This window comes from Castor canadensis, chromosome 11 (genome assembly GCF_047511655.1).
Source record: "Castor canadensis chromosome 11, mCasCan1.hap1v2, whole genome shotgun sequence".
Classification (NCBI taxonomy): Eukaryota; Metazoa; Chordata; class Mammalia; order Rodentia; family Castoridae; genus Castor; species Castor canadensis.
Window position 1 is genome coordinate 52,186,868 of NC_133396.1, and position 27,175 is coordinate 52,214,042.

At 38.5% G+C, this 27,175-nt stretch overlaps 2 protein-coding genes across 43 annotated transcripts in view; one reads left to right on the top strand and one right to left on the bottom strand.

Moving 5' to 3' along the window:
- Ttc19 (tetratricopeptide repeat domain 19) overlaps positions 1-18,804 on the top strand; it is a 32,337-nt gene extending 13,533 nt beyond the window's left edge. For 2 of the 21 annotated variants that reach the window (XM_074046756.1, XM_074046761.1), the window contains 6 exons: positions 4,978-5,132; positions 6,261-6,423; positions 7,122-7,189; positions 7,657-7,693; positions 9,215-9,301; positions 17,984-18,804. In XM_074046756.1, the coding sequence (XP_073902857.1) occupies positions 4,978-5,132; positions 6,261-6,423; positions 7,122-7,189; positions 7,657-7,693; positions 9,215-9,301; positions 17,984-18,048 (575 nt within the window). In that variant the 3' untranslated portion in view covers positions 18,049-18,804. The other 19 variants (XM_074046760.1, XR_012438729.1, XR_012438728.1 and 16 more) reach the window with 19 other exon arrangements.
- Positions 10,401-27,175, bottom strand: part of Ncor1 (nuclear receptor corepressor 1) — a 156,657-nt gene continuing 139,882 nt past the window's right edge. For 17 of the 22 annotated variants that reach the window (XM_074046740.1, XM_074046747.1, XM_074046739.1 and 14 more), the window contains 9 exons: positions 24,696-24,824; positions 24,160-24,326; positions 23,820-24,043; positions 20,934-21,077; positions 19,261-19,403; positions 14,963-15,016; positions 14,056-14,289; positions 12,650-12,829; positions 10,401-11,450 (listed from right to left, as the gene is read on the bottom strand). In XM_074046740.1, coding sequence (XP_073902841.1) covers positions 11,263-11,450; positions 12,650-12,829; positions 14,056-14,289; positions 14,963-15,016; positions 19,261-19,403; positions 20,934-21,077; positions 23,820-24,043; positions 24,160-24,326; positions 24,696-24,824 — 1,463 coding nt within the window. In that variant the 3' untranslated portion in view covers positions 10,401-11,262. The remainder of the gene's footprint in view (positions 11,451-12,649; positions 12,830-14,055; positions 14,290-14,962; positions 15,017-19,260; positions 19,404-20,933; positions 21,078-23,819; positions 24,044-24,159; positions 24,327-24,695; positions 24,825-27,175) is intronic. The other 5 variants (XM_074046737.1, XM_074046744.1, XM_074046753.1 and 2 more) reach the window with 2 other exon arrangements.

The window sequence follows — 27,175 nt, forward strand, 5'->3', positions numbered from 1 at the left end:
ACTGTAGCAGTTCTGTATTGTTTTCTGCTTCACTTATTTCCACTGTAATCTTTATTATGTCATTCCTATTGTGTTGGGCTTATTTTGCTCTTTTTTTTAGTTTCTTAGGTGAAAAATTGGGTTATTGATGTAGGATGCTTCAAGATGTTTCTTCTTTTCTAATGTAGGCCTTGTAAGCTTTATGTGTATATCACAAATTTTGGCATGTTGTCTTTTCATTTTCATACATCACATTATTTTCTAATTTTTCTTGTGATTTTTTTTTTTTTGGCCCTTTGGATAATTGACAGAATTAATTAGTTGATTGTTTTCTAAATATTTTTGAATTCCTCAAATTTCCTTCTGTTACTGTATTTCATTCCATTGTGGTTAGACAATGTGCATTGTAGGATTTCTGTCCTTTTAAATTTATTGAGACTTGTTTTATGGCCTCCTACATGATTCATCCTAGAGAATATTGCATGTGCATTTGAGACAAATGGTGTGTTCTCTTGTTGGGTGGAATGTTCTATATATGTCAGAGTTAGTTTATAGTAAGTGTTGTTCACAAGTTTTATACCCTTACTGATTTGTCTGTTGTTATTTTATTTGTGGTACTGGGAATTAAATGCAGGGCCTTGTGCTTGCTGGGCAGGTGCTCTACCACCCAAGCCATGTCCCGAGTGATCCGCGATCCCTTTGTTTTTATTTTTTGAGATAGGGTCTCACTAAGTTTAGACAAAATTTTATTATGACTAATGACTTGTAAGAGTTCTTTATATATTTGAGTATCTTATGTTTTTGTGGGTTACGTAGCTCTTTTTATGGCTTGTCTTTTCATTTTAGAGCACTTGACATACAGAGACAAAATTTTGGGTGTTAATAGAACCTTTTGAAGTTTTTCTTTATAGTTTGTGCTGTGTTTTGATAAAAATTTCCTACTCTTCTAGAGCCAGACAGATATTCTCTAACTATTTGGCTTTTCTTATATTTAGTATTTAATTGACCTAGAGTTTATTTTTAGAATTACAAAAAAAAAAATTGAAACATAAGATTTAGGCACCAGTAATCCTAGCTACTTGGGATGTGGAGATCAGGAGGATCATAGTTCAAGGGCAGCCCATGCAAAAAGTTAGACCCCCATCTCAGTAAATGAAATTTGGGTGTGGTGGTGTGTGCCTGCCATCCCAGCTATGCAGGAAGCATAAATTGGAGGACTGTGGCCTGGGCATAAATGTGAGACCCTATGCTAAACAACTGGTTGGCTGGTTTTAACCAGTGCCATTATGTCATCATGAAAAGGGGAGAAAGGAGTTGGGTGTGATGGCATGAGCCTGTAGTCCTAAGCATTGGGAGGGCTAAGGTGGGAGGGCCAGGAATTGAGACCAATCTGAGCCACAGATTGACCCTGTCAAAAAAATAAGAAAGAACAGGAAGAAAGGAGCCCTTAAAATTAAAACTAACCTCCTACCCCCTAAAATAAAAACACTCATATCCATGCAGCCAACCCTGACTACCTTCATTCACAGATCTGTACTTAAACCATGATGGGGAAAATTAGTAAAAACAGTGTGTCACAACAATCCAGGTGATACTTTTACCTTTTGTGCATGCTTTGTAACAGTAAATCAGGAAAAAAACAAAGATTCACTAATCACCGAAGGGCTAAAGGTGTCTGTGATGTTTCTGAGACTGCCCATTAAATACAAGCAAAAAAGGGAAGGAATCTTGACAGAACAGAAGTGATGCACACTTGATGATTGGGTTGATTTAAATATTATTTATAGCATGTAGCCTAGTCCATGGTCTCCTCTCTAGGGCTTAGGCTTCACTGATGTTCTCTGCTACATCATTTTATTAATGAGTCATCAGTTTTAAACCCTTGGATCCATATAACTGTATGGATCTGCAGTGCTGGGGACACTTAATCTTTCAGATGTCTATAAACATCTTCCTGGTGTGTCTCTCTCTATATTAGGATAGTACATTTTGATTATGAAATGTATTTTATGTGCTGTCATTGGGTGTTCTTTTGGGAGGAATAGTTCAAGTTCAAAAGTCCCTCCATCAAAAGAGGCCAGCAGTGACCACATGAAAATAACGTGTTGATCTCAATTGGTTCTTACAATAATCACTGGCTTTCCTTGATACTGTAGGCAGCCTGACCATCTTGAGTTCTGGCTCTAGACTTGTCTCTAGCTCTTCTTGACTCACTTTTTTGTTTTTTGATGGTACTGGGGTTTGAACTCAGGGCCTCATGCTTGGTAGGTAGGTGCTCTACCACTTGAGCCACTCCTCCAGCCCTGTTTTGTGTTGGGTATTGTTGAGATAAGGTCTTGACAACTGTTTGCCCAGGCTGGCTTCAAACTTCCATTCTCCTAATCTCTGCCTTCTGAGCAGCTAGGATTACAGGCTTGAGCCACTGGCGCCTGGCTGTCTTGCCTCATTCATGAGTCTATAGAGTTTAGTTTTTAATATGGCATGAAATAAGGACAACCCCGTCTCCACAGCAACTGCCCAGGCCTGTTTGTTAGTCCATCTATTTCTAATTTCTAATCACTTCTCTTTATTGAGTTTTCATAGATTCATGGGATGCTAATGTTTAATTCTGTAATTACAATTAATTTTCAGTCATTATATCTTTTTACATATTCAGTTCCGTACCCATGTTTTTTTATTCTGTTTGTTCATGCATTGAACCATTCATTGAGAAAATACTGAGAGCCTTTTACATGCTGGCTGCTCCACTAGGTACTGAGCAGCAGTTATAGATAAATAGAACCACTGCATTTGGGAGCTACATTTCTAAATGGAAGAAAGGCGCATAATAAATATTCTCTAGTATGCTGGCAATATGTTCAGAGACGATAGTGTTGTATAGATGTTTATGAGGGAATATGTATACAGGGAATATGTTTTCTGCAGGGATTTCAGAGCTGGTTATTCATTTCATGGCATAGATTCTTGGAGCACAGAGACACTCAGGCCACCCCACATGCCCAACACAAACAGGGCTTTTGCTGTATCAGCTTACATGCTTTCCACTTCTGGTTTTAGCTAATTTTCACTGCTATTTTCTGGTCTTTGGGAGCTCACCATGCATGTAAAAAGATGCTTGGTATTTTTTATCTAACATTTCTAGTATTTTGAAGCAGATGGATTCCTGAATATGTCATGTTATAGGAACTAAAAACTGTAGGTTAGATCCTCCTTTCCTTCTCCATTAAAAAATCGTGTGTGTGTGTGTGTGTGTGTGTTTTTAGAAGTCTGTGCTCAGGTTTTCCTAAACTATAGAACTCTTACTAATGGGGCATCTGTATTCCTGTTTTTATAAATGTGTACATATATAATGGTTACAGTACTTTACCAGATTCCTTTTTGGTTTGTATTGTGTAAAGGAATTCCGTATGCTGATGCACTGTGTATACTGAACCATTCTTGGATTCCTGGAATACATGCTGCTTTCTGATGTCCTTAGTATATTCAAGATTATCACTTGTTTATATTTGGAGTAAAAGTGAGGTCAATGCTAGACTGGGCTACAAAGGGAGTTTGAGGCTAGCCTGAGCTATATAGTGAGACCCTGTCTCAAAAAAACAGAACAACAACCAGGTGCTAGTGGCCTGTAATCCTAGCTACTTGGGAGACAGAGATCAGGAGAATCACAGTTCAAAACCAGCACGGGCACGTAGTTCTTGAGACCCTATCATGTTCTCAGAATGTGAATTTGGCATCTGTGCTATATTCTAAATCTCCTCAAATTTGTTACAGATTTGCAAGGACTTGTTTGTACTTTGGCCTAGAGATTTATATCATTTTCATTTTTTACTGCCTTCATTGTATATTCATTTATCTCATGATATTGTTAATATCGAACTGCCACTTGAATTTGTTTTTGTTTGGCTTTTTACAAAGAGTGCTGTGCCAGGTGATACTGTTTTAGTAGAGAAACTATCTTTACGTGTGGTATTTAGATGTGGTCTTGGTTTTTTAAAATATGGTTTATAGTTATCCATAAATTTTACTTACAAAAATTTTATTTCTTTGGAAGTAAATTTGTAAGGCAGTCTTTAAAACCACTTCTAATTTGATTTGGTCCTAGGGTTATTCTTTAAATTCTGTAAATTCAAAGAATTTGTAAATTTTCTTGAAAACCATGAAGCTATGGAAGGAAATGGTAGTTTTGCTGGTCATCTTCAGAGGGGTGTCATGGTTTTGCTACATAAAATTACCTGAGCCTATCTATTTCTAGTCCTTATGAAGTGTTTACTTGCTGCTGAGTTGTTTGCAGAGCCTCCATTTAATCTTGCTCCTTACCTTTCCTTCATTATTTCGGTCAGTTCACAGCAGTCTTTCCTTGTGCATGTTGATATTGGTTACTGTATTCTAAAACAGTATTCTCTAGTTGTGTGGCATTAGGTGTCATAAACATGGTGCTTTTCAGATATTGTGTGATTGATTCTGTAATGTGTTGAAAGGTGCTGTATCATATCAGCCTTTATTATTATTTGAAAACTTTCCATTTCAGCCATTTCAGAATTTTCAGTGTTCTTTGGTTTCTTACAATTTCATTGGTCTTTTTTTTTTTTTTAAATATACCTTAAAGACTTTTCATGGACCTAGACATTTTGTTATTAATCATTTTACTTTGGGTTCATCTTTATCTCTTTCTACTGAATATTACCAGTTTCAAATTTAAAATATTCCACATTTAAATTGATCTATAGATTCTTAATCTGCTTAAAATGTGGGGGAAAGTTCCATGATTGCAGCCAGTTTGGCATGTCATTTAATTGAATGTTAATTCACCTAAAAGGTCTCCTTGCACTGCAAGGATAAGAGTGTATCTAAGTGACTTAAAGCATTCAGTGGGTTCCATACTGTTAAAATCTTTGTGGGTCTTGGTAATCAAAATGATGAGGTAGTTTGGTTAACTCTGCCTCACCTTCTAATAACGTACTTGTCATATCTCTACAATGCTCTTTATTTCCTTCTTAGTTGAAGAGAAAGCCAACACACACCTCCTTCTGGGCATGTGCTTAGATGCCTGTGCACGCTACCTGCTGTTCTCCAAGCAGTCATCCCAGGCACAAAGGATGTATGAAAGGGCCCTGCAGATTTCTCAAGAAATACAAGGAGAAAGACACCCACAGGTAAAGAAGGAAAACATAAAACAGTCTTCAGAAATGTTGTGTGTGAAGTGTTACACTCATTGGCAACAGAGTCAGCAGATGTTCCTAGCTTGTGGAGCTGTGTGGAGTGTTTGTACCCTCACTTCACTCACTTTCTTACCCTCAGTCCCCTGACCCCCAACTACTTATCTCAAGGAAGATACAAGATTCTGATCAGTCACTGGGTCTGCCCAGAACTTTTTGAGTCACAGTTTGCACAGTAGACAGGCCTTTCTTCAAGGCAGTTTTAACCAGACACCCTGTGTTTCCATGGTTTCAGAGTATTCAGCTTGGTGTTTCAGAGTGGAGTCTGCAGAAGCTCCATTAGAATCTTATAAAAAATAAATTAATACATGTGTATCCTTTCCTCCACAATTAAGGGGGAAGTGAAGGAGACTTTATTTAAAAAAAACAAAAAACCCAACACTTTTAAGCCACCACTATTACAGCTTTCTGAACTGAACTGAAACCATCTGTGTTGCTTTACTTCAAAGTAAATTCTTTGAAGGAGTGGATTGCTTTGTCTATGAATGTTTGAAACACCCAACATGAGAAATTTTAACTGGACTGAACGTTGAATGTTTGGGAAGGAGATTTGGGACTTACTACAGAGTACCTTTATGAAGTGTCATTGAGGAATAAATAGTAAGAAGGCAAGCCTGGCATTCATATCCCAAGTACTAGAATCAGGGCTTAAAACAGACTCAGTGGGGAACAAGGTATTGAAGCTTATCTCTTAGTGTCAGAATCTTAAAACCCTTTATAGGAATCTTCCCTAAGCAGATCCTGTACTCTTTTTTCGATGAGGCTCCAGCAGGAACGTTATACAGTAAGGCTGCAAAGGCAGTCAAGCCATAGGAGATGGTCTCCTCAAAATTGCTGAACTTTCAGTGGGATCACACTGTAGCTTTTGCTGTTGCTTTACTTGGTGCTTCTCGTATTGCTGTCTCTGGGTTTATATTGTTTGCCATAGGGTTGAACTAGTATAGTGACCTCTTGTGGAAGGCTAGGAAAGATGAAATCTTGTGTATGTTTGCAGTTTAACAAACTCCAGATTAACATTCCACATTGGCATATCTGTAAAGAAAAAGCTGTTTCTTTTATCTGTAGACCATTGTGCTAATGAGTGACCTGGCTACTACGTTGGATGCACAGGGCCACTTTGATGAAGCCTACATTTATATGCAGAGGGCATCAGATCTGGCAAGAGAGATAAATCATCCCGAGCTGCACATGGTGCTCAGTAATCTAGCTGCGATTCTGATACACAGAGGTGGGTAGCAGTGGACTTGACCGGCTTGCTTTTGGAAGGGATGTCACAGCATTTATAAATTTGTGAAATGGTGTTTAGAGAGGGCAAGAGATAATAAACACACCCCTAAGTTAAAAGGCTGGTTAAATACGGGCAGAAGCAGCATGTATGTTAGGCTGAAGTACTCAATTCACATAACTTCCGTATTTCTACACTAGTCTGTTGAACCATATGAAGTCAGAGAATACTTTGCAATGATAGTACCTTGTTTTCTGCAGTGCTTTGTAGATCCCTAAGTGTGTTCACAATTAATTTCTCAGTGTGTTGGTGAAGCTGGTAATGATAGAGATTATCAGTTTCACAGGTATTTGAGTGTTAACACACTGTGCCATACTGCTTAGGGCTTCACCTGTAATTTTAAAACCTGGGGTGAAAGGTCTCTTATTACAAGGAGCACCGTTGTGAAATCCTTGGCCAATCAAATGAGGACCCCGGAGTACCCAGAAAAGGTCACAGCACTCAGTGTCTTGGAGTTTTGCACTTAAGCCAAGTTCTAGCTTCTCTAAGCCAGGTCATTAGAGAGGGATGAAATGAGGTGGAACCCTCCTATAACTCATTAAGCACATAGTAAATTAGATCTGTATCCTTCTTAGTGCTTTCTCTTCAGAGTCACTTTGAAAACACATGTTTTCTTCTCCCTTTTCTCTGGGTTATTTTAGAACGATATACACAAGCAAAAGAGATCTACCAGGAAGCACTGAAGCAAGCAGAGCTGAAAAAAGATGAGGTTTCTGTACAGCACATCAGGGAAGAATTGGCTGAGCTGTCAAGAAAAAGTAGACCTTTGACTTAATTTTATCAAGCTCTAAATTTATTTTGTTGTAGGGAGTAACCCAAAGGAATAGCTGTTAATCCAGTTTCTGGCACCCAAATCAATGGTTTAAATCCTTTGTCATTGATATTCAGGTTTCTTCAACTTAGCCTTGGTAAAGGACAAGTTGTATACACTGCCACTTTTATTTTTCAAGGAGATACACCTCTTCCCCTCTACTGATTATGACTTTAAGGACTGATGCTTCCCATTTTAATGTGGTTAGGGACTGTCCATGCTCGTCTGAGTATAATTATAGATTGAGATGGGCCAGTTTTCCCTTGTGGTATGGGTGTGGTCATTATGCCGGGCATCTCTTCTGTAAGATTTTGGTCTACTGATTTGCTGCCCTCTCTTCTTTTATTTTTGTCAATATCTGGCAGACCAGAGCTACATGTGTCATGGCACAGGGGAATTTTGGTGAGTTCTCTCTCTTATACTCTATTTCATGAAACACAGTGTGGGGTTTAATACATTAAAGGAGGAAAAGGGATACCTAAGTTGGCCACCAGCAGCCAGCATGAACTTCTGAAATAGAGAATAGGCACCTGAAAGTTTAGTATTCATCTGATTGTAAATAAAAGTGAACTGTGTCTGATGATATGTTAACTATTACAAGTGACAGCAGGGGAAAGAATGATGTAAACCTCTTATTAGTGCTGAGCACTCAACTTCCTTTGCTATGAAAATCACACAGCTGAGTTATCTGAGCCCCTCTTAATGAGATGTAAGATATACCTGAATTGTACCCCAGACCTTCTGACCCACAATAGGGCCCTACAAGTGTAGATTTAAAAACTAGTAACACTAATGTGTGCTGCTGGTAGAGTGAACTACTGACCTGGATCCTAGTTAGTCCTGACTTTGTGACTTTAGTGTCTTCATCTTCAGGTGGTAAGATTTGTGGGAGAAGGTGTCTCAGTGGGATGACTTAAAATGAGGAGACTGCTGTGTTGAAAGCTGTGTCACACTGCCTCCAAGTATGTAAATACAGGACACCTCAGCAGCCTTACCGATAGCCATGTGCCTAGAGTTTTTGAAGGGATTCCCTGAGGGAATACTGATGTGACACGCCTGTGGGGGACTGGGTATGAGTGGGACCAATAAACTGGTATTTTTGGTTCATGTGTAAGTATTCAAGGAATCTTCACATAATAAACTAGAGACTATATAAACTATATTGTATGTATTTCAGTAATCTGAGTTTTTCACAGAAAAATAACCTGAAGAATAAAGTCCTAGAAATCCCAAGGTCTTAAACTGTAACTAGAATTTCGTATTTTGCAGATGTGAATTTTTTTCCCACTTTCTCTCTAAGCTCATCTATTATTTACCACCCAGCTATTTCCAGTAAGACTGCCTGTGAGAGAGGAGGTTTTCAGTGCAATCCAGTTTTGATTTAAAAAAAAAAATTAATGCCAAGCACTCACCTTCTGTTTTGAGACTTTTTACCTTTCACAAGTGCAAGGGTTACTGAAAATTTTTTCACTCTAGGTTTTATTTAAGAATTCTTAATCCTCCATAGTGATTCAGCTTATGGTCCCATTAGTTTTCAGAAAAGGTAGTCTCTTCATGTGGGGCATTCTCATTAAAGTTCATTTGCACTGCTTTAAAACAATGTAGGAAATAGAAAAACTGATCTCCTTTACTGAAAAATTTAAATGTGAATTGTTTAAAATAGTGTAAAGTTTTGAACTGAATTATGTCACTGGTGTTTTCAGGGCATGAGTGTATTCAGAATAGTCCCTCAGCATACCAAAATTAAAGCATTATGAAATTTCCAACAGTTAACATGCGCTGGAAAATTGGCTGTCAGAATACTTCTTATGAACAGTATTGGAAGACCTTAATTTAGTTCTGGATGCTAAAAAATTATGCATTAAGGATGTAGTCAAAACACAGAATCTTGACCTGCAAAGAACACTATGCCTTGTTCTACAGCTAACTTCAGCGAGTCATCACCCACTCTCTGCTGTGCTGGCCCTGGTAAGGTGCACATCTATCCCTCTCAGCAGGTTTGCTCCTTAGGTAAGCCATATGAGAATTCTGACTTCACTGTTTTGAACTAAGAAATGATATAGCTTTTTAATCTCTTCTTCAGGGAATGGTAGTAAAGCACACATGTTCAGTGGTGAGGAAGTGAGTGGTTAGTAGCAGCAGCCAACCCTGGGATCTTCAAGTGGTACTGCAAGAATAACATGTTAGGCTCTGACTGGACTTGTTCTCAGAAACTAACCTAACTTAGAATTGCTTAATATTCTAATGATCTCTTTTTGGGTCAGATGGCAATATACATTACTGTTAAGAAGTTCTCTAGAATATTGCCAGTACCCTGAAAAACCTTCAGCAGAAAACAGTTACAACTTTTAGTCACTTTTTCATTCATGTAAAGGTACCAACCTTCCAAGTCATAGAATTGTGACCACTAAGTTTGATCTACAGTTTATGTTGAGGACCTCATGTGTTCAAGAGTGGAAAAGTGATGGGAGAAGGCTTTGGCTCCAAACAGGCTATGGCTTGTCTTTGTCACTTACAGAATTGTATGTGCAAAGTACAGAGTCTGTGCAGTAACAAGGATTAAACACCAGGGCTCCAGGTGTGAGGGGAGGGAGTTGTGTCTCAGTCAAGAGTGGTTAATCTTAGAGCTGTTTTCATAGAAGGTTTGTGTACTTTTGTTTAAAAGTTTAGCTCTACCTGAAAGGCTGTAAAGTGCTAATATTCATTATCCTGAGAGACCTCTTTTCCTCCCCTTTCCAGGTATCGGTGCCATTCTTCCCAAACCCTTAAGCATCCTCCCATAATGCACACACTTAAATGCTGTTATTAGGTTGTATGGAAAAATTTAACAAGCAATTCTTAATGAAGGATAAAGCCCTGACCCTTCAGTACCATATTTACAATTCAGTCTTCTAAACTATTTGCACCTTGAGAATCCTTAAAATAACATTCATCAATAAACTCTTGTCTTAAGGAAGCAAAAAGGACTGTTGTGTTACCATGAGGTTTGTTCAGGATGTAGCACAAGGCAAGTCTAAAAGACTGAGACAACTACACAGATCATTATATGTATGTAAGTTTTTCCTTTGAGTCCTGAGATAAAAGCCTTAAATCACAAATCTACTATAGCTATGGACAGGGTAGTCAAATTTATTTCAAAACAAAAGCTTTGTTGGGCTGCATCAAATGCAGAAGAAAAGGAATACTTAGGGGCATGGTTAAATTACCAGTGTGCATAACACAGTGAGGTATGCCTCAAATAAGCCTTTAAAACTTTAAAAACTGAACTGTAACATACCCATGCAGTAATATCTTTTCAGTGCTACTTAAAAAAAAAATTAAAGCCTGCACTGGAAATTCACAATATGGCAGAATTTTGTTGCTCCTAACTTTTGACCCTAATGTCCAGATTTTATGACAGGGTCTGTGTTAAAAATCTAAACATTTCACAAGATTTTAAACATCACTGGGAAGCTAAATTTAAAGGAACAAAAATCAGATAAAAGTACAATGCCCGTGACAGCCAATATTTTGTAATTGGGCTGTATGAGGTTGTTTAGAAGGCTAGGGTTAAAAAGATGATAGACAAAAAGATTTTTAAAAATTACCCCCAACATTGATGCGCTGATTTGAACGTAAGTACAGCAGATAACTACAGCAAGGGGATACACTGCAAAAAGGTCATCTATTTACAGAAGGGTGATTTAAACATTTAGACATTATGCTTTTCTTTACAAACAGATGTAAGAACAGGAATCGTCCACTTTTTAAAAACTCTACATTTCAACCCTCAACTATTATTATTCACTGAATTGCCTGTATCAAACAGTTTGTTTTTTTTCCCATTTGGCTTCCCAAATGAATTTCCATCATTTCTTCATCATCCGAGGCCCTGGCTCTCCTGAGAAGTCTCCGGGCACAAGTATAGGAGGGCAGGTTTTTGACCTGCAATTAAAAATAAAATAGAGCTCCTGCTCCCTTCTCTGTGCAGTTTAGTCATCGCTATCAGACAGTGTCTCATACTGGGCAGAAAGGAGTGGAGCAGGCTCCCGCTCCCAAATCCGGTTCTGTTGGTGAGGAGTCGCTTGGTTCACAGCAGATGGAGCACATGCAATTGGGGTTGGTGGTGTACTGCTGAGCATCCGCATGGTTAGGGGGTTATAAGGAAACTGAGTGGAGCCTGACCAAAAAAAAAAAAAAAAAAAAAGTGTCATGAGCATACTTGCTTTTGCATCCAATCCAACCTTTTACGACGGAATAATTCTAAAATGGGGGGCTTGAGAGTCTAAAAAGAAAAAATAATATGAGCAAATTGCTAAGCCCAGGGGTGGACGTATCAGAATCCAAGTGGAACTTGAGTATGAAGCTGTAATTGAGAGACTGGTTATACCAAGAACTTTGACTCTCAAGAGAAATTAATTCTCAGAAGGGGACAAATACCCAGGAATCGCAAAAAGGCTGAGGGGCAGCAAGATATGTGTTATCTACAGAATCTCACTAGGTAGATTTAGAAGTGGGAAGCATTTTCTCTACAACGCCTTCTACAAATTAAGAGACGAAAACCACAAATGGTACCATTTCATCAAATAAGTAATCTCACACATAATAAAAATTCCTTCCCTAAAAGATAATTAAGAAGCAGCAATAGTGGCATAGGCTGTTTTTTAAACAAACAGACAACTTCACATTTTATGAGGTAAATACTGGTGGTATATATGAAAATTTTATGTGTTGAAGAGGGCATGTTTCAGAATGATCTATGTGTGCATTAAATGCTTAAGGAAAAGGACAGCATGTAAGTCTGAAATGCTGAAATCCATAGCAAATACCTAGTTTTATTGAAAAAAAAAAAAAAAGTCTGGGGGGCTGGTAGAGTGTCTCAAGTAGAGAGTCTTCCTTTTTAGATATGGTCATTGTCATAGTTATGACTAAGAAACTGAAAAAAGACAGTGGAAAAACATTAAGGAACATCCTTGAGTATTGTTTTTAGATGTGAATTTATAGATAAGACAGATGATGTCATTTTTTAAAAAAAGAATGTCTATATAAAAGGCTAAAGGTAAGTCACCTTAGGAGGTACCTCAAAAAGAAGTGAAGTTTTAGACTTACTTGCTTTACAAGCAGCAAATGCTGGTTGCCAACAAGCATAACATAGAAGGAAGGGAAATGACTGAGACTTTTTTTCATAGCTTTCCCGTTGTTTATGGTAATCACACCTCGCATTATTACCTTTGAGGTTATATGTATTCAATTTCTGCTCTAAAAAGTGGAACCTCTTAATGGTACAGAAATGGGAATATAGTTAAAAGAAGAAATAGCAAAACATCAATACAGATTGATTTAAATCTCATTTTCTATTGATTAAACAAGGCTCCTCACCTGTTGAAGAAGGCCTATCTTCCCAGGCCCACCCTGGTGTCTGCCTGTGATAATCCCCTTCTGAATGTACAGAGGAGACTGAAGAGGGCCGTTCACTTCCTAAGTAGCCTTGCCCAGGAATAGGAGATTTAGATTTCCTGCTGTTTGATTTGTTGATCAACTTTGGTTTGCAAACTCCTCCTAAAAATGAAATTCAAGTTAAATTATTAATTACTGATACACAGTATTTAAGTCCTCAACTTAACATTCTGATAAAAGAATCCATATCCTAGTTAATTAAGAATAATATTTAAAAGAAAAAAAGAATTTCACCTGTAGCAAGCAAAACAAAAAAGAGGGTGGCACATCTTTGTTACATAACCTTAAAAATGTGGTGTCCAAGGAAATGAAAGTTTTGAAACATCAAAGCTGCTTTACTGGCCTTAAGAGTATAGAAGCTGTGCTAAAGATTGTAAGTTAACAAAATTAAAATTTTTCCTTCAATCATCTACTCTGCCCTCCAATTTAAGTTAGCATATCCCTTAAAGAAAGCAGCATGTCTGGGGAAAGTCTTAGTGGCCTTATTTTTTTCTCTCAGGCTCTAATTAGTACACAGGAGTAAGACACCTATGAATGGACTCTACAACAAAACATTTAAGACCTCAGAGCTCAGGTTGTCACATCATTTCTCCTATCTTTTGCTTAAAGTTAATAGGAAAATAAGCCTAAACTAAAACTGAAATATTGATGACCTTCAGGTAGTCTTTTAAAAAGTATGAGATATGTCAGTTCTTCAAAGATTAGTATCAATGAAGCTAATTGGCTTTAATTATGTAAATGACGACCCCACTAACTTTTATCTGTCTGGAATGATGCTTCACAGTAGCACTAGCTTTCTGAGTGCTGTGATATCAAGGATTGTGTTTATTTGCTGCTTTTTTCCCTATTTCCTGTAGTTTACAATTATACAAAGCCTATCATTTTTATTACAAGTTACCTTATTAAAAATATGAAATACTTGTATTGCCATTACAATGTACAGGTAAGAACTAAATGCAAATAAAAACGTCACAAGGTAAACAACAGAATTTTTTTTGGTGAGACTAAGGTTTGAACCTAGGGCTTCACCCTTGCAGAGCTTGTGCTCTACTGCTTGAGCCACACCTCCAGTCCATTTTGCTCTATTTTGAAGATGGGGTCTTGCAAACTATTTCCCCCAGCTGGCCTTGACTTATGATCCTCCATACCTTAGCCTCCCCATTTTTGCTCATGCTACTATAATGTCTGGGCAGGCTAAAGTGTTTTAAAATTACAGAGGTGACTCTGAGCCCATACAAAGTGAAATCTCTCAGTAATGTACTGGAACTTGGCAATCAAATCAGCTATTTCTTGGGAAAGGCAGAAGAATGCTAAAATGAAAGCTTTACCCGAATGGGGTGATGGGTCCCCATCATCTCTCCGTGTCTCACTGCTGGTCACAACTGAGGTGCTGGCACTACCAGGCACTACCTGTGGCAATACTCCCACAGGTTGGGGTATGACAACTCCATGATCTTCAACTTTGTCATCAAAGTTTCCCATGAGGGCCTTCCTGATAATGTCTTCCAGACCCAGATTACTGGCAGGATCAGCAAAAGAATGGCTTCTAGAGCTAACTGAGCCTGGAAGAGAGTGCAGTGCATATAAACAGACGACATCCAGCCTGGCCCTCCAGCCCACTGAATACGCCCAGTACTCCAGAAGTAGCAAGGGAGACCAGTGAGGGCCCATACAGAAGCCCTCTTCATACACCAATGATGCCAGGAAATATGTGTCCCTGGTGAATCAGCCACCCCCACTTCTGTGACTCATTAACTGTTAAATTATTCTTCTGGGGAAGAGGGGTGCTGGGGTTTGAACTCAGGGCCTCAGCCCCTTTTGCTTTAAGTTACTTTTTTTGAATAAGGTCTCGCGTTTTTGTTCAGGCAGTCCTGGACCGTGATCCTATTATTTACACCTCCTGTGTACTGAGGTGATAGGCAAGTACCAGCACACACAGCTTATTGGTTAGGATGGGGGAGGGGGGAAAGGGTCTCACTTTTTGCCTGGGGTGTCCTTGAACTGCAGTCCTCCTGAATAGCTGGGATTGCAGAAGTGAACTAGTGTACCTGGCCCCTTTGCTTACTTATGTTTTCAACAATATTGCTGAACCTGAATTCCATTCTGTGCTACTGACTCTCTGAGTAAATTACTCACTTCTGCATGCCAGAGCAGTCCCTTGGAATGCACTTATTTTCTGGGTTGACTACTACTCTACCAAATTCATATTGGTAAAAAATGTATTTTGAATCTCACCTGATGTAGTAACTGCTGGCAGATTGAAGATCTCAGTTCCTGGTTGAGCAGCTGCTGTTTTTAAATAAACATTTAAGTTAATTGAGATGAGATACTCATAAAGTCTCAAAAAAATCCTACAATAAAAGTAATCTTTTTATTTTCCATGATCTCAACCTTTATTTTCCATCTATTATGTGGAGATGAAATGAATGCAGCATTTTCTTTTGGGGAGACAATAAATCAGGTGAGGTAGGAAATGCACAATAGGAATAATAGAACTCACAAGAGGGATGAAAGGTTGCACCATTTTTAGAAAAAGCAAGCAGGAAAAAGTCATTCTCAGAACAGAGACGAGTCCAGGCTTCTTAGTAAAGAACCACCCTTGGACTCTTAGGATGACCCCCGAAAGTACTCACGGGTTTTTCAGGTGGCCTGAGATTAGTTTCAGGGGAAAGCACCTCAGTGGAAGCTTGGAAATAACTTCCTACAATGGCTAACTGGAAACTCTTCTTACATTCTTAGGACACTTCCCTGGATAAGATGAGATCCTGGCCTGTTGATATTTTCATTCCTGGTAACTGCACAATCTGTAACTTGCACAGTTTGAAAATGGCAGGAAACATGGGAACCACCTATAAAGCATTCTGTATCAGAAAGGAAAGGAGGTGGGAGACATAAATGGCATCTCTATCATGCCGGAAATAAGTGGGTGGCTAAGCATATGTTCCAGAGATGAGAATGCAGGAGGACTGACTCTTAACCTAAGAAAAGATCACACCTGTGAGATGAAAGAGGGTGAGTGCCTAAAAAGTAACTTTCCTGATGGGGCACCGTGAAGCTGACATGGGAAAAATCTCTAGAAAGATCCAGAACAATGACTAGAGAAGACAATGACAAGTCTTCTTATTTATGGGCCAGGTAACACAGTGAATAAACTAAACCTGAAATAACACAGCCTTGTACTTACCACAGTGTTTGTGGAATAGAACTCATGCATCCATTTGATAAATATTTACTGAGCCATTAGTTGATCAAAAAACATTATTGGTTGACAAAAAGTACTCAGGTAAACAGAATTTTGTGTAGTTCAACCAATAATAATACTTAGATATATACTCAGAATACGTACCTTCCTTTACTTCCAGAGTTTACAGTTCAGTGAGGTACTCTGAGGCTATACAAATCAGAGTCACCTGGGTAACTTTGGTTACAAATACCAATTTTTTACATTCCCGGGCTTCTGTAATTCACACTTCATAAGCACTCCAGTTACTATAGTGTACGTTGAAGTTTGAGGACCCCTGTGCTCACTGCTCATCAAGGAGGGGCAATAGAGGCGTATTTGTGAAAGCTGTTCAGGGGGCAGACATGACAGAGGTGGCCAAGGAGTGGAGAGTAGAATAGAGTTAACTAGTAGGGAATGAGCAGGGACTTCTGTGTGCAAAAGTAGCATGTGAATTCAGTTATGGATATTTATGGAGCCAGTAAGATATAAAATAATTCCAGGTATAAATTTGGGGGTTTTCAAGATGAAGTTTACAGTTTAAACCCCAGAGTGGGTGAAATGACTCAGGTTCTACTGCATAATAAGAAAGGGGCTCAGAGTCCTGCAGAAAACAAGGGCAAAGCAAAAAAAAAAAAAAATTGTGCTTCTAGGGAGAAAGAAATGGCCAAAGAAGTAGAGAAGGTGCACTCCTATAATCCTAGCTATTTAGGAGGCAGAGATCAGGAAGAGCACAGTTGGAGACCAGCCTGGGCAAAACGTAAGTGAGACCTCCATCTCAAACAAGTCAGGTATGGTGGTTCACATCTGTAAACCCTGCTATGTGCGTGGCATAGGTAGGAGGACTGCAGTTTGAGGCTGGTCTAGGCAAAAATGCAAGGCCCTATCCAAAAATAACAAGCAAAAAAAAGTTGAAGGAGTTCAAAACCCCAGTACTGCCCAAAAATAAAATAAACCAGGAAAATACAGCATCTGACAGATGCAAAGACATTATTTCTGGAAAAAGTAAATTGGCAAGGTGGTTAGCTATGACAGAAGCTTCAAAGAGATCAAATATAGCTGTAAAGTGTTAAGGTTTTATTGCTGGTTTTGGTGGAAGAACTGAATGGAGGGATGGAAGGTTGGAAGGTTGGAGGAGTGGCCCAAGTGGTAAAGTGCCTGCCTAGCAAATATGAGGCCCTGAGTTCAAACCCCATTACCGCCAAAACCAACCAAACAAAAAAACCCCAAAACACTGAGTTGAAGCAAAGCTCTTTTGGTGGCTTTGACTTCTTAGTTGTTTCCCAGTAAGGACTGAATGGTGACCGTAAGTCCCATAAGCCAAATGCCCCTTACTACAACCAGCACTCTTACAATTAAAACAACAACAACAAAAGAAACAAACCCCAGTCCTAGCAAAAAAGAAAAAAAACTTAGACTCTATCTAAAGAAATTGTTAGTGTCTGCCTTAAGACACGAATATACTTTTATCATATATTTAAAAACATCTGTCAACATAATATTCTAATAAATGATTGTTGAAACAGTGAGAGCTGCTACCAAGGACAATGTAAAAAATGGGGTCAGAAGAGAAAAAGTAGCTTGCTTCAACTCATATATGGCAGTTGCCAGTCAAGAATTTCTGTCACAAGGGAAAGGCAAAGACTAGAGAGGATGAGTCTTCCCCACACACAACTGGCTGCTCTGAGCTCGTATGTCTCCCGGCTCAGAGAATTTGAAAATAAGGGCACCATGTTTATGCTGGTGACACTGAAAAAACAGAAATAGAAGTTGAAATTAGAAGTAGAAAAGTATAATAATACTTATTTTAAAGGAAGAGTATCTGTGAGCCTGATAGCATTTCTAGTAGTAGGCATTCTAAAATATTTACCTTTGACACTTAGAAAAACTTAGTAATTAATTAAGAGCTAGGATAAGTTCACCGCACTAAGTGATACTGGGCTCAGACAACCACTAATCATAAAGTGGCAGAGATCCAGCCATGTGTCTAGCTGGCAGTTCACAGTTCAAACCCACAATTTCCTTTCTTTTGACAGGGTCAGGAGACAGAAACAAAGCACATGGAAGTCTGTCTTGGTTCTCTATCACTGGATGTAACTGATGGACAAGTAAAGGCAGCATGCTGAGTAAACAGTACAACAGAGTTCTGATGAACGCATGCACATCAGCCCAAGGAAAGGTTCTGCCACACATCTTGATTGGATATTTATCAATAATCCGTAAGAATGCTGTGAGCAAAGAACTGTTAGCAGTCAGTCAGACATCACTGGAAGCACAGACTTGAGTTGGAAGGCCTGGGTTTGAGCCAAAGCCCATTACTTACTAGTTACATAACCTGCGTCAGTTATTAAGCCTCTCTGAGTTTCAGTTTCCTCACCTACAAAATGGAGATAATTATATGTCGTGTATAGGGTTATTGGGAGGATTAAATGAATAGAATATTTACAATACTAGGATAGTGCCTAGCACATAAGTGCTAATTACCTCTTGTTACCATTATTTACATTTTTCAGATGGCCAAGTTTATCATAGATGCATATAAATGCTGAATGACTTAAATGAGATCCAGACAGAAAATGTAGGTGGAATGGAGCAATCACAAATTACCTTGTCCTAAACCTGAAACTAGTGATTCCCAAACAGAATCGGGGAGAGGTATGGTTTCAGAGTGGCCATGAAGAGATCTTGACATCTGCATTCATACTTAGCACACTATAACAAGTGTTGGGATTACCAGCAAAAATGCTGAGACAATGTTAGGCTGCAGTAATAATGCCAAATTTAGGACACATCATATCACTACTTATAACTCAGAACCTATTGAAAAGCTAAGCTAAATAAAATGCTTTTTGGTGGATAGCAACTGAGTTAGTAGGGTATGAAAACAAGGACATGAGGAATAGCTGGTGAAACGGTGGGGGGTGGATGTTTACGGAGGGATGAGACTCATGAAGGACTTGTCTTCAAATATCTGAAGAGATGTCAATGTACAGATGGCCCAAATAGATAAAGATCAGTAGGTTAAAAAAAACACAACAAAACCAAAATCACAGCCAGCCTAGTCCAGCCCCACCACAGAAAAAAGTGCCCTAGACCCAGCATTAGTTCCCAGAGAAAATGGAAGGCTTCAGAAAGGAGCAAGTTCCTACTTTCTAGGTAAGTTTTCATGAACAGGTGGACATTTCAGGTTCAGATGTGTTGGACAGAGGCCCTGTAAAAGCCTGAAAACTCAAGGAGTACAGGAGAGGCAACACTGGAGATAACATTGTTAACGTATGCTTTATTTGGAGTTCGTGAAAGAAATCCCACTTACCCATATCAGAGTCACCTCCACCAGAGGAGTTCAACTTACGAAAAATCTCTTGCTTCTTTGATTTCACCATGGGTGATGTGTTTTCAAGCTTGGTGAAGAATGAAGGCAAGTAGCTTATACTCCCTGGTGAGCGAGAATCATTCCTGTTAGGAACACAGTTCAGTCTATTATAATCTTGTACTGCTAACCCTGCGAACAGTTCTATTGATGATAATAGCCACAGCATACTTGGAAAACTACTGCCTCCCCATCCTGTGTTTGTGGTTATAACCCTAAGAAACAATGCGACCACAGAAAGTTAGTGCATCACTCCTAAGGACATAGTCAAGTGCTATACCTCTCAAAAATGAAATTTTAAAATTAGGATTAAAATGGAGATAATCTAGAGCATGGATTCTTAAGAAATGAATGGGAAAACTCAAAACAGCTTACCATGATGCTCTGTGCTTAACAACATAAACTATAATTATTACATGAACTGGGAACTATGGTACTCACAGAATTATTTTTAAACATACTAAAGTTGTAATAGCACACTTGCCTATAGAATAGCAAGAGCTTATACCTAAGAAATTTACAGTTCAGCATAAACAGAATAGCTGTAGTGCTGAAATAAACTGACTGTTACAGTCATTTCAAGACAGGTAAGTTTAATGCAAAGGATTTTATATTTCACTGGTAGCTTCCTATACTAACACATTTTTAATAAATAGTTTTCCTAAGAGGGCCCCCAAAGGTATAGCTAGAGCCCCAGAAATGATAACAATCTGTCATATGAATTTATTCACCATTCAAACATAAGAATACTTGCTACCTGCCCAGAAAGACAATGAAGGTGATAGAAAACTGAGGTCATGCAAACATGTAAATGTGTAATGAAATTTAACCTCATTCTCTTCCCCCAAAAATAAATTTCCTAACTCATTTTATTGAAGGTACCAACATCTATCTCATTATCTATGAATATAAACAACAGCACATGCTAAGAAATACACCAACAGCCTGGAGTGGGACCTTGGTTTAAAACCAAACTATTCCCTTTTTCTATCTGTCTGACCACAGAGGAAAATCATGTATTTGCCTCTCAGTCTTGGGGATGGTGTTATGCACTAAGAAAACAGCTTGAGTTAGGGAAAGGAGCAGTGTAAAGGTAAAGCAGCAGGAATTGAAGCTGCATAAACCTGGTCTTGCGAGCTCACATGCTATGCTAGTGGATTAGTGCTTGACTTACTGTGAGGTTTATACAAACTACCCTGATGAGGGTATGGAGAGTGACTAGAAGGGACTAAATCCAACTCATGTAATCATTCAGATAGCTGGAGTCAGGGTTAGAAGGAGATCAGAAAATATGTAAGATGGTCTGGTCTATGTATAGTCCACACAATAAGCACTCAAATGTTGGGTGATAAAAAAGTTTTCAGAAATAATCTAGACGGACTTATGTTCAAGAGTAATAATGAACAAGTTTTCTCTAATATATTTAGACTTCACGATACTTTTGTAAAAACTAGTCGCAATAGCTCACTGAGAAAGCAAACCTAAACGATCCTTTGAGAGTCCCATTCTGACATAGAAGCCAAAAAGGGAAAAAAGTTACTGGCATAAAATTGAAAACTTTAGGCACTGAGTCAGCCCCAGACTAGAAGCTGCAGTGAGGGAGGTGTCCTCCTCACCTCTGCTCTGCAGGCTCCACACCCCTTTGTGACAGCAGCAGCATGCTGTCCTGCTTCTCGTGCACAACCGGAACCTGGGGTGGGGAGATGGGCTCGTAGGGTTCTGCAGGGATGTGACTCCTCTCGGGAGATTTTCCAGGCCTGCTGGTGTAACAAGCACAAGATTAGGTTGTCTTCTGATGCTAGCAAAGAGCTTGCTGGAGACGAACTCAACTCAGGATTTCCTTCAGGAGGAGGAGCAAAGCTGCCAATTTTTTTTTGCTATACACCTACTTATCAAGAACAGTCTATTCCAGGCACCTTCTGCATAGACCCAGGAGTCACATCAGCAGGGAGCAGCTCATTGCATGTCCTTCAACGTTAGGCTGCAGCCTACCCTTTGGCCAGTGAGTCCAGGCGAGCACTCAGGGCTCTCACTGCTTATTCTTAGTCACAGCTTACCAGATCTTTCTCAATTAAGTTAAGGATGAGTACTAAACTGGAACTGTGAGCTGATGTAGGCTCTAGATACATACACTATTTTAAGACTGAAAGGCTCTCTGCCATTTAATGTTTATCCTGGTAAGGATAATGTGAGATAAATTCATGGTGTAGACTTAAAAATATTTTTTTTTTTACTTAAGAGATTATCAAACTAAGAGCCCACCGTTTCAACATCTGCACTTGTTACTATTACAGTTAAGCATAACTATATATACACATTATTTGGTATTTCCTTTCCCACTCCGACACAGCCAATTCTTAAAAGCTTTCTGCTTTTGATAACTGCATTTATTTTCTTTTTCAGCTAAAAGAGAGTAAACGTGTTTTCATCTTATCCTTAAGATCATCCAGCTTCTTTTAGCAATTCTTTTTTTTTTGGTGGCACTGTGTTTGAACTCATGGTCTCACACTTGGTAGGCAGGCATTCATTGTCTGAACCATTCTGCCAGCCCAGCTTCTTAAAGATAAAACAAAAATAAAAAATTTGGTAAAATGTACATTTTCAGTTGGACTGCTTGTTTCCTTATTACTGAACTGTCAAGAGAACTTTTTGGATACAAGTCCTTTATCAGATACTTGTTTGCGTGTATGTTCTGTCAAAGTCCAAATGCCTTTCATAGAGCTCAGTGTCTTGTCTGTTTTGGGCAGTACTGAGATTTGCAGAGTGTTTAATTTCAAAATTTCAGCTTTCTGCTTTCATGAATTATGCTTTTGGTATTACTTCTAAAAACTTATCACCATTCTAAAGTCACCGAGGTTTTTTCCTAGAAGTTTTATTGTTCTGCATTTTATATTATGGTCTATATCCCATTTTGTTTTATAACTATCAACAGTAAAATAAAACCTGTGTCTGGATTTTTGTGTGTGTGTGTGTGTGTATTTGTGTGTGTGTGTATTTGTGTGTGTGTGTGTGTGTGTGTTGGGGGGACATAAGAACACTGAATTGTTCCAGCACCATTTGTTGAAAAGCCTATCATCTTTCAATTTAATCCTACTTGTTTACTTACATCAGTTACATCTCTACCTTTCCTCTGTTCCGTTGGTCTCTTTGCCTATTCTTTCACCAATACCATGCTATGTCATTTAATATACTTTTATAGTAAGGCTTGGAAAAAAAAAAAAAAAAAAGACCACCCAACTTCTTGAAATCATTATATCCAAGATTTGCTTCAAAATAATCCAGTATTGGGGTAGGGCAAGCATAAATAAAAATGAAACAAAGTTGGCAGTTTGCTGATGGTTATCAAAGCTCGGTGATGGATACATGGAGGTGTATTATACTGTTCTACTTCTGTATTTAAAACTTCTGCAATAAAGCGTTTTTAAAAAGAACATCACACTCTTAAATACATTATTCTATTTCCTTCTGTTCTTTGCTTACTTTGAGGGGTTGGTAGGCAGACTGAAGAACCATTTCTGCTATCAATTTCTTCTCATACTCTGAGCAACGGCTTCTGCTATCTGATTCATAAATACTCTGTGTATCTTCCAGGAATTTGCCAGAATTTGCTGTTGCTATCTCATTCTTGTTCTCAGAATTCTTATGAATTAATTCCCTTTGTGCTATTTAACTATCATTTCACATGTACTGATGTTTAGTCTACTATAAGAAACAGAAACCCTATCTCCCTTAAAAAAAAATCCAGATAGAACATTGGGTAAAAAAATATGTTCTTTACCAGGCAGTAAAGAACATTTTATTTTACCACATAAAATGTTTCTTCCCTGATGCCTCTTATTGGCCTCACTTTATTTAATGTTACCCTCCTAAACATGTATTACTCTAGAGCCAATAGAAGCCACTGAATATGAGGCTGTAAGCATGGCTCAAACGGTAGAGTACTTGCTTAGCAAGTACTTTTTTCCCTGAGAAGAAAAAAGAAAGGAAAAAAATTTAAAAAGCAAGCAAGTGCTGAGTAAGGTAAACACTGAGATGGGGGAAGTGGGTATTGAACCCAGGGTCTTGCACATACTAAGCAAGAACCATACCACTGAGCTATATCCCTAGCCCTCTTAAGGGTCTCACTATGTTGCCTAGGCTGGACTCAAAATTGGGCATCCTCCTGCCTTTGCTTCCCAAGTAGCTGGGGTTACAGGAGCACCACCTGGTTTAAGAGTTGATTTTGAAGTAGTACTCAAACATCCCTAAACTGTATTAAACTACCTCATGATAACCAATAAAATAATAAATAAAACCAACTTTTGCATACATTAATAAACAGTATCAAATGCCTAGACATTGGACAGACCAAGACTAATAGAAGGAAAACCCCCAATTTACACATTTCTCCAAATAAAGGCAAAGGAATTTCTGGTGTGAGAAATGAATTCCCTACCTTGTAAACATATTCAAATTGATTTGCTACTATGAAATTTACATATGGTTTACAATAAAGACCATACCTTCCCCGAGATTTGTCCACAAGATTTTCTGGAGAGACTCTGGAACCTGGTCTCTGATGGAGAACAGATTGAGACTGGGATTCTGGGCTGTAGCGACTTGATGTTTTACTCCTCACAGGTGTGGATGCCAAAGCAGTTGGTGAATTTTGGAATGTAGAAGTGGGAGTCTGCTGGGGAGTCTGCGAGGAAACTTGATTTCTAGCAAAATCTTGTGTGATAATTTGCTGGAATGAGGAAAAAAAACAAAGTGGCATAGCTTATTGTGATTTTCTTCTTATGAAATCTGCTTTGTACATGATCAAAACAAGAAGAACTAATAACAGGCATAGGAAAAACATACACAGATGTGATCAGCAAGTGTGATTAGCCGATGGGTCCTGGGTACCTGCCCCATCCCCTCTGCCTGGGAGGAAGGTGGGGGTGGCTGCTGCTGTTGCTGCGGAGATGGCGACTCCTGCTGGGGCCGATAGTGATGCAGAGGTCCTTCATACTGTCTACTGGGATCGCCTAATGGAGAAAGGTAGATGTCTTATTCCAGAGAAAGAGCACACATAATTCAGAAGAGTACCACAAAAGGATGTGGTAAGAACCTCTAAATACAGAATTTTATGAATCTTAATTGTGAAGCAAAAAATATTCAATGTTACAAGCCTGAGGACTACAGAATGAAGTGGGCAAACAAAATATCAAGTATTTTCTGTATCATTAAGCTATAAACTGAAAAGTAATTAACAGCATCAAAGTTGCTTTTGTTAGTGGAATTTTAAATATTTCAAAAGCAGATTACCCTAAAACAAACATGGTCTAGACACATAATTGAAGCAAATGAAAAATGCAAATATGGAAACATGTAAGTGGTGGCTAAAAAAGACATACTTTCTGCTTGATTTGCTTTAACAATCTCTGGCTGATAGGCCTGCAGTTTATCCTGGGGTGGTGCAGGTGAACTGGCAGGACTAATCACCTCAATAGCATCACTGGGTGCTTCATACCTGTGAGAAGATACTTTAAAAAAAAAAAACAAAACAAAACTTATTTTAAAATGAATCCACAGAAAGTTTCTAAAGTCCAAGTTCTTCAAGCCTTTTTGCATATTTTCATTTTTTTAATTCTCAGAAATGTCCAATGGTATTCCAAGGTAATGGCAAAATTTATTGAACCCAACACACTGTATTAAAGGTGCCTGTGTGTTCCTAATCTCAGTAGGGTATGTGGCATTTTCTCAAATTTCCTGGGCTCTTAAGACCTTTTAATAAACAATGAGACAAGGCAGACTAGAGAACAGATTTGCAATATTTTCCCGAGAACTGGAAAAGAGCGCCAGGGAAACAATCAGAGGAGATTAATAAACGAATGAGGGATCACATCTCAACAATTAATTGATTCTAGTAATTCCAATTGTGTGGGACAATATATTCTTAGAAAAAGTTAAGTCTATAAAGCTGTTTCGTTAACATGACAATTTTAAAAGCGATAGTTTACAAAGCATTGTATAATGATTTTAACTGAAATATTGCTGACAAAAATTACTCCAAATCATTTTTTAGCACCATTGTTACGTTTTGAAAATAAATGGAAATGGTAGAGAAGTAAATTCACAGAAAGGATGCCCATCAACTCTGGAGGATGCCAACATAAAAGCCCCCTCTAAGATGCAGAAAAGCCATGAAAATTGAGGGGGTAGGCAGAGGGGGTAGAGGCAGCTTTTCATAGTCCTGCACGACCTCAGAGCTAGAGACAGGCAGATGTAACCTCCTACTTAAAAATCTTCTGACATCAAAGGATTCTTTGCATTTATAGGATGCATCAAGTCTCAGAAAATGGTATGTGACCTTGGCTGGACACATACAGAAGAGAGGAATGAACTTTTATCACTCAGCTACCACCTATTCCTCTGGTAATTAACACCTTGCCTACCCCAACCTGGCCATGGAAATTGCAGTTACCTGGGTTTAGGAGAAGAGAAACCTGATAAATGGGATGGAAATAATCAAGAAAGTAAAATAAATCACTGTATTGTAAGTACAGTTACAATAACTTATAGTTTCTGTATCCACAGTTACTTATCACTACTTATTAACCAACATCTTGAAAGTGCTAATGAACTAGCTGTATTTTGTCATTAGGAAGTCTGATCCCGAGTTGTGTTCACCTTGCTCTTGAAGACTTGGGTCAAGGTGAAGGCAATATGCTTCATCTCCAAGGTGGGGGAGGCTCTCAAGATCAAACTGAACACTTATACTGAGTACCTGTAGTACTGTGGACTTCATACAGGTCATTGCCCAGTGATTAAAAACATAACTGCACTCAGAAACATGAACACTTGTTAAAGAACAAGGGCTTTCTATTTTCAGATCTGCTGAAAAGCAAACTCGCAGATCAAGATACAGAGTGCAAAGAAGCATTTAATCCAGTGTCTAGGCAGCCTGCTTGCTACCCTGTTCCACATCACCAATGTGGGCTGGTGACTACCTCCCAAGACCCTCTTCATACAGCACTCTTCCTCAGCTAGCAATTTTCTGCATGTTAAAAAGCTGTATCATGGATTTACTTAAAACCAGGTTAAAAGAAAGTCTTTCTTCTATAGTGCCCTTGTAAGCTGCCCCCTTCCGTCTAAAAAACTTCAGCAATAGGGTAGATATGGACCCAAACAAGTTACAGTTAAACAAGTGGATATTTGAAGATAAAAAGTACTGCATGTTGCATTCTGGCAAGTAAGAAATCTTTTTTTTTTTTTCTCATTATCCCCAATGCTATTGTTTCTTTAGTGGAGATAAAAGAAAGATGCGTATATGATTAAATTACTTCAAGTATAGCTGCTTATTTAAATACCTGTGGGTTTTTTGGAATTCCTTATAGAATGTAGGCAGTAATTAAGAAGAAATTTTTTAACAGTAACTTTTCTATTATTTCAGTGAAGATATAAATTCTTTCTTGTTGGGCAGATATCAGAATAACTAACTACCCAGACAGGATCAAAGTTGTTTTCAAGAAAGTTACAAAATAAATACCAAGCACCATTAATAGTCTCACTTTTTAAAACCTGTATCTTTTTTTGTTTTTGTTTTTTTTTCTTTTTTAAAAACCTGTATTTTGATTGGAAGAGTGGCTCAAGTGCTACTCCACCTGCTTGGCAAGCATGAGGCCCTGAGTTCAAATCCCATACCAACCAAAAAAAAAGAAAGATAATTTGTAAAAACCTGTACCTTAGAAAAAGGATGGAAAGGCTTCTGAGGGATTGGCCTAAATAATGAACCATGTCCTGAAAAGTGATCCCTGAGAAATTACACCTTAGTAGCACAGAGCTTGATGGGTGCACCCATTACCTTTTAGATGCCTAACCACATTAAGAGCTC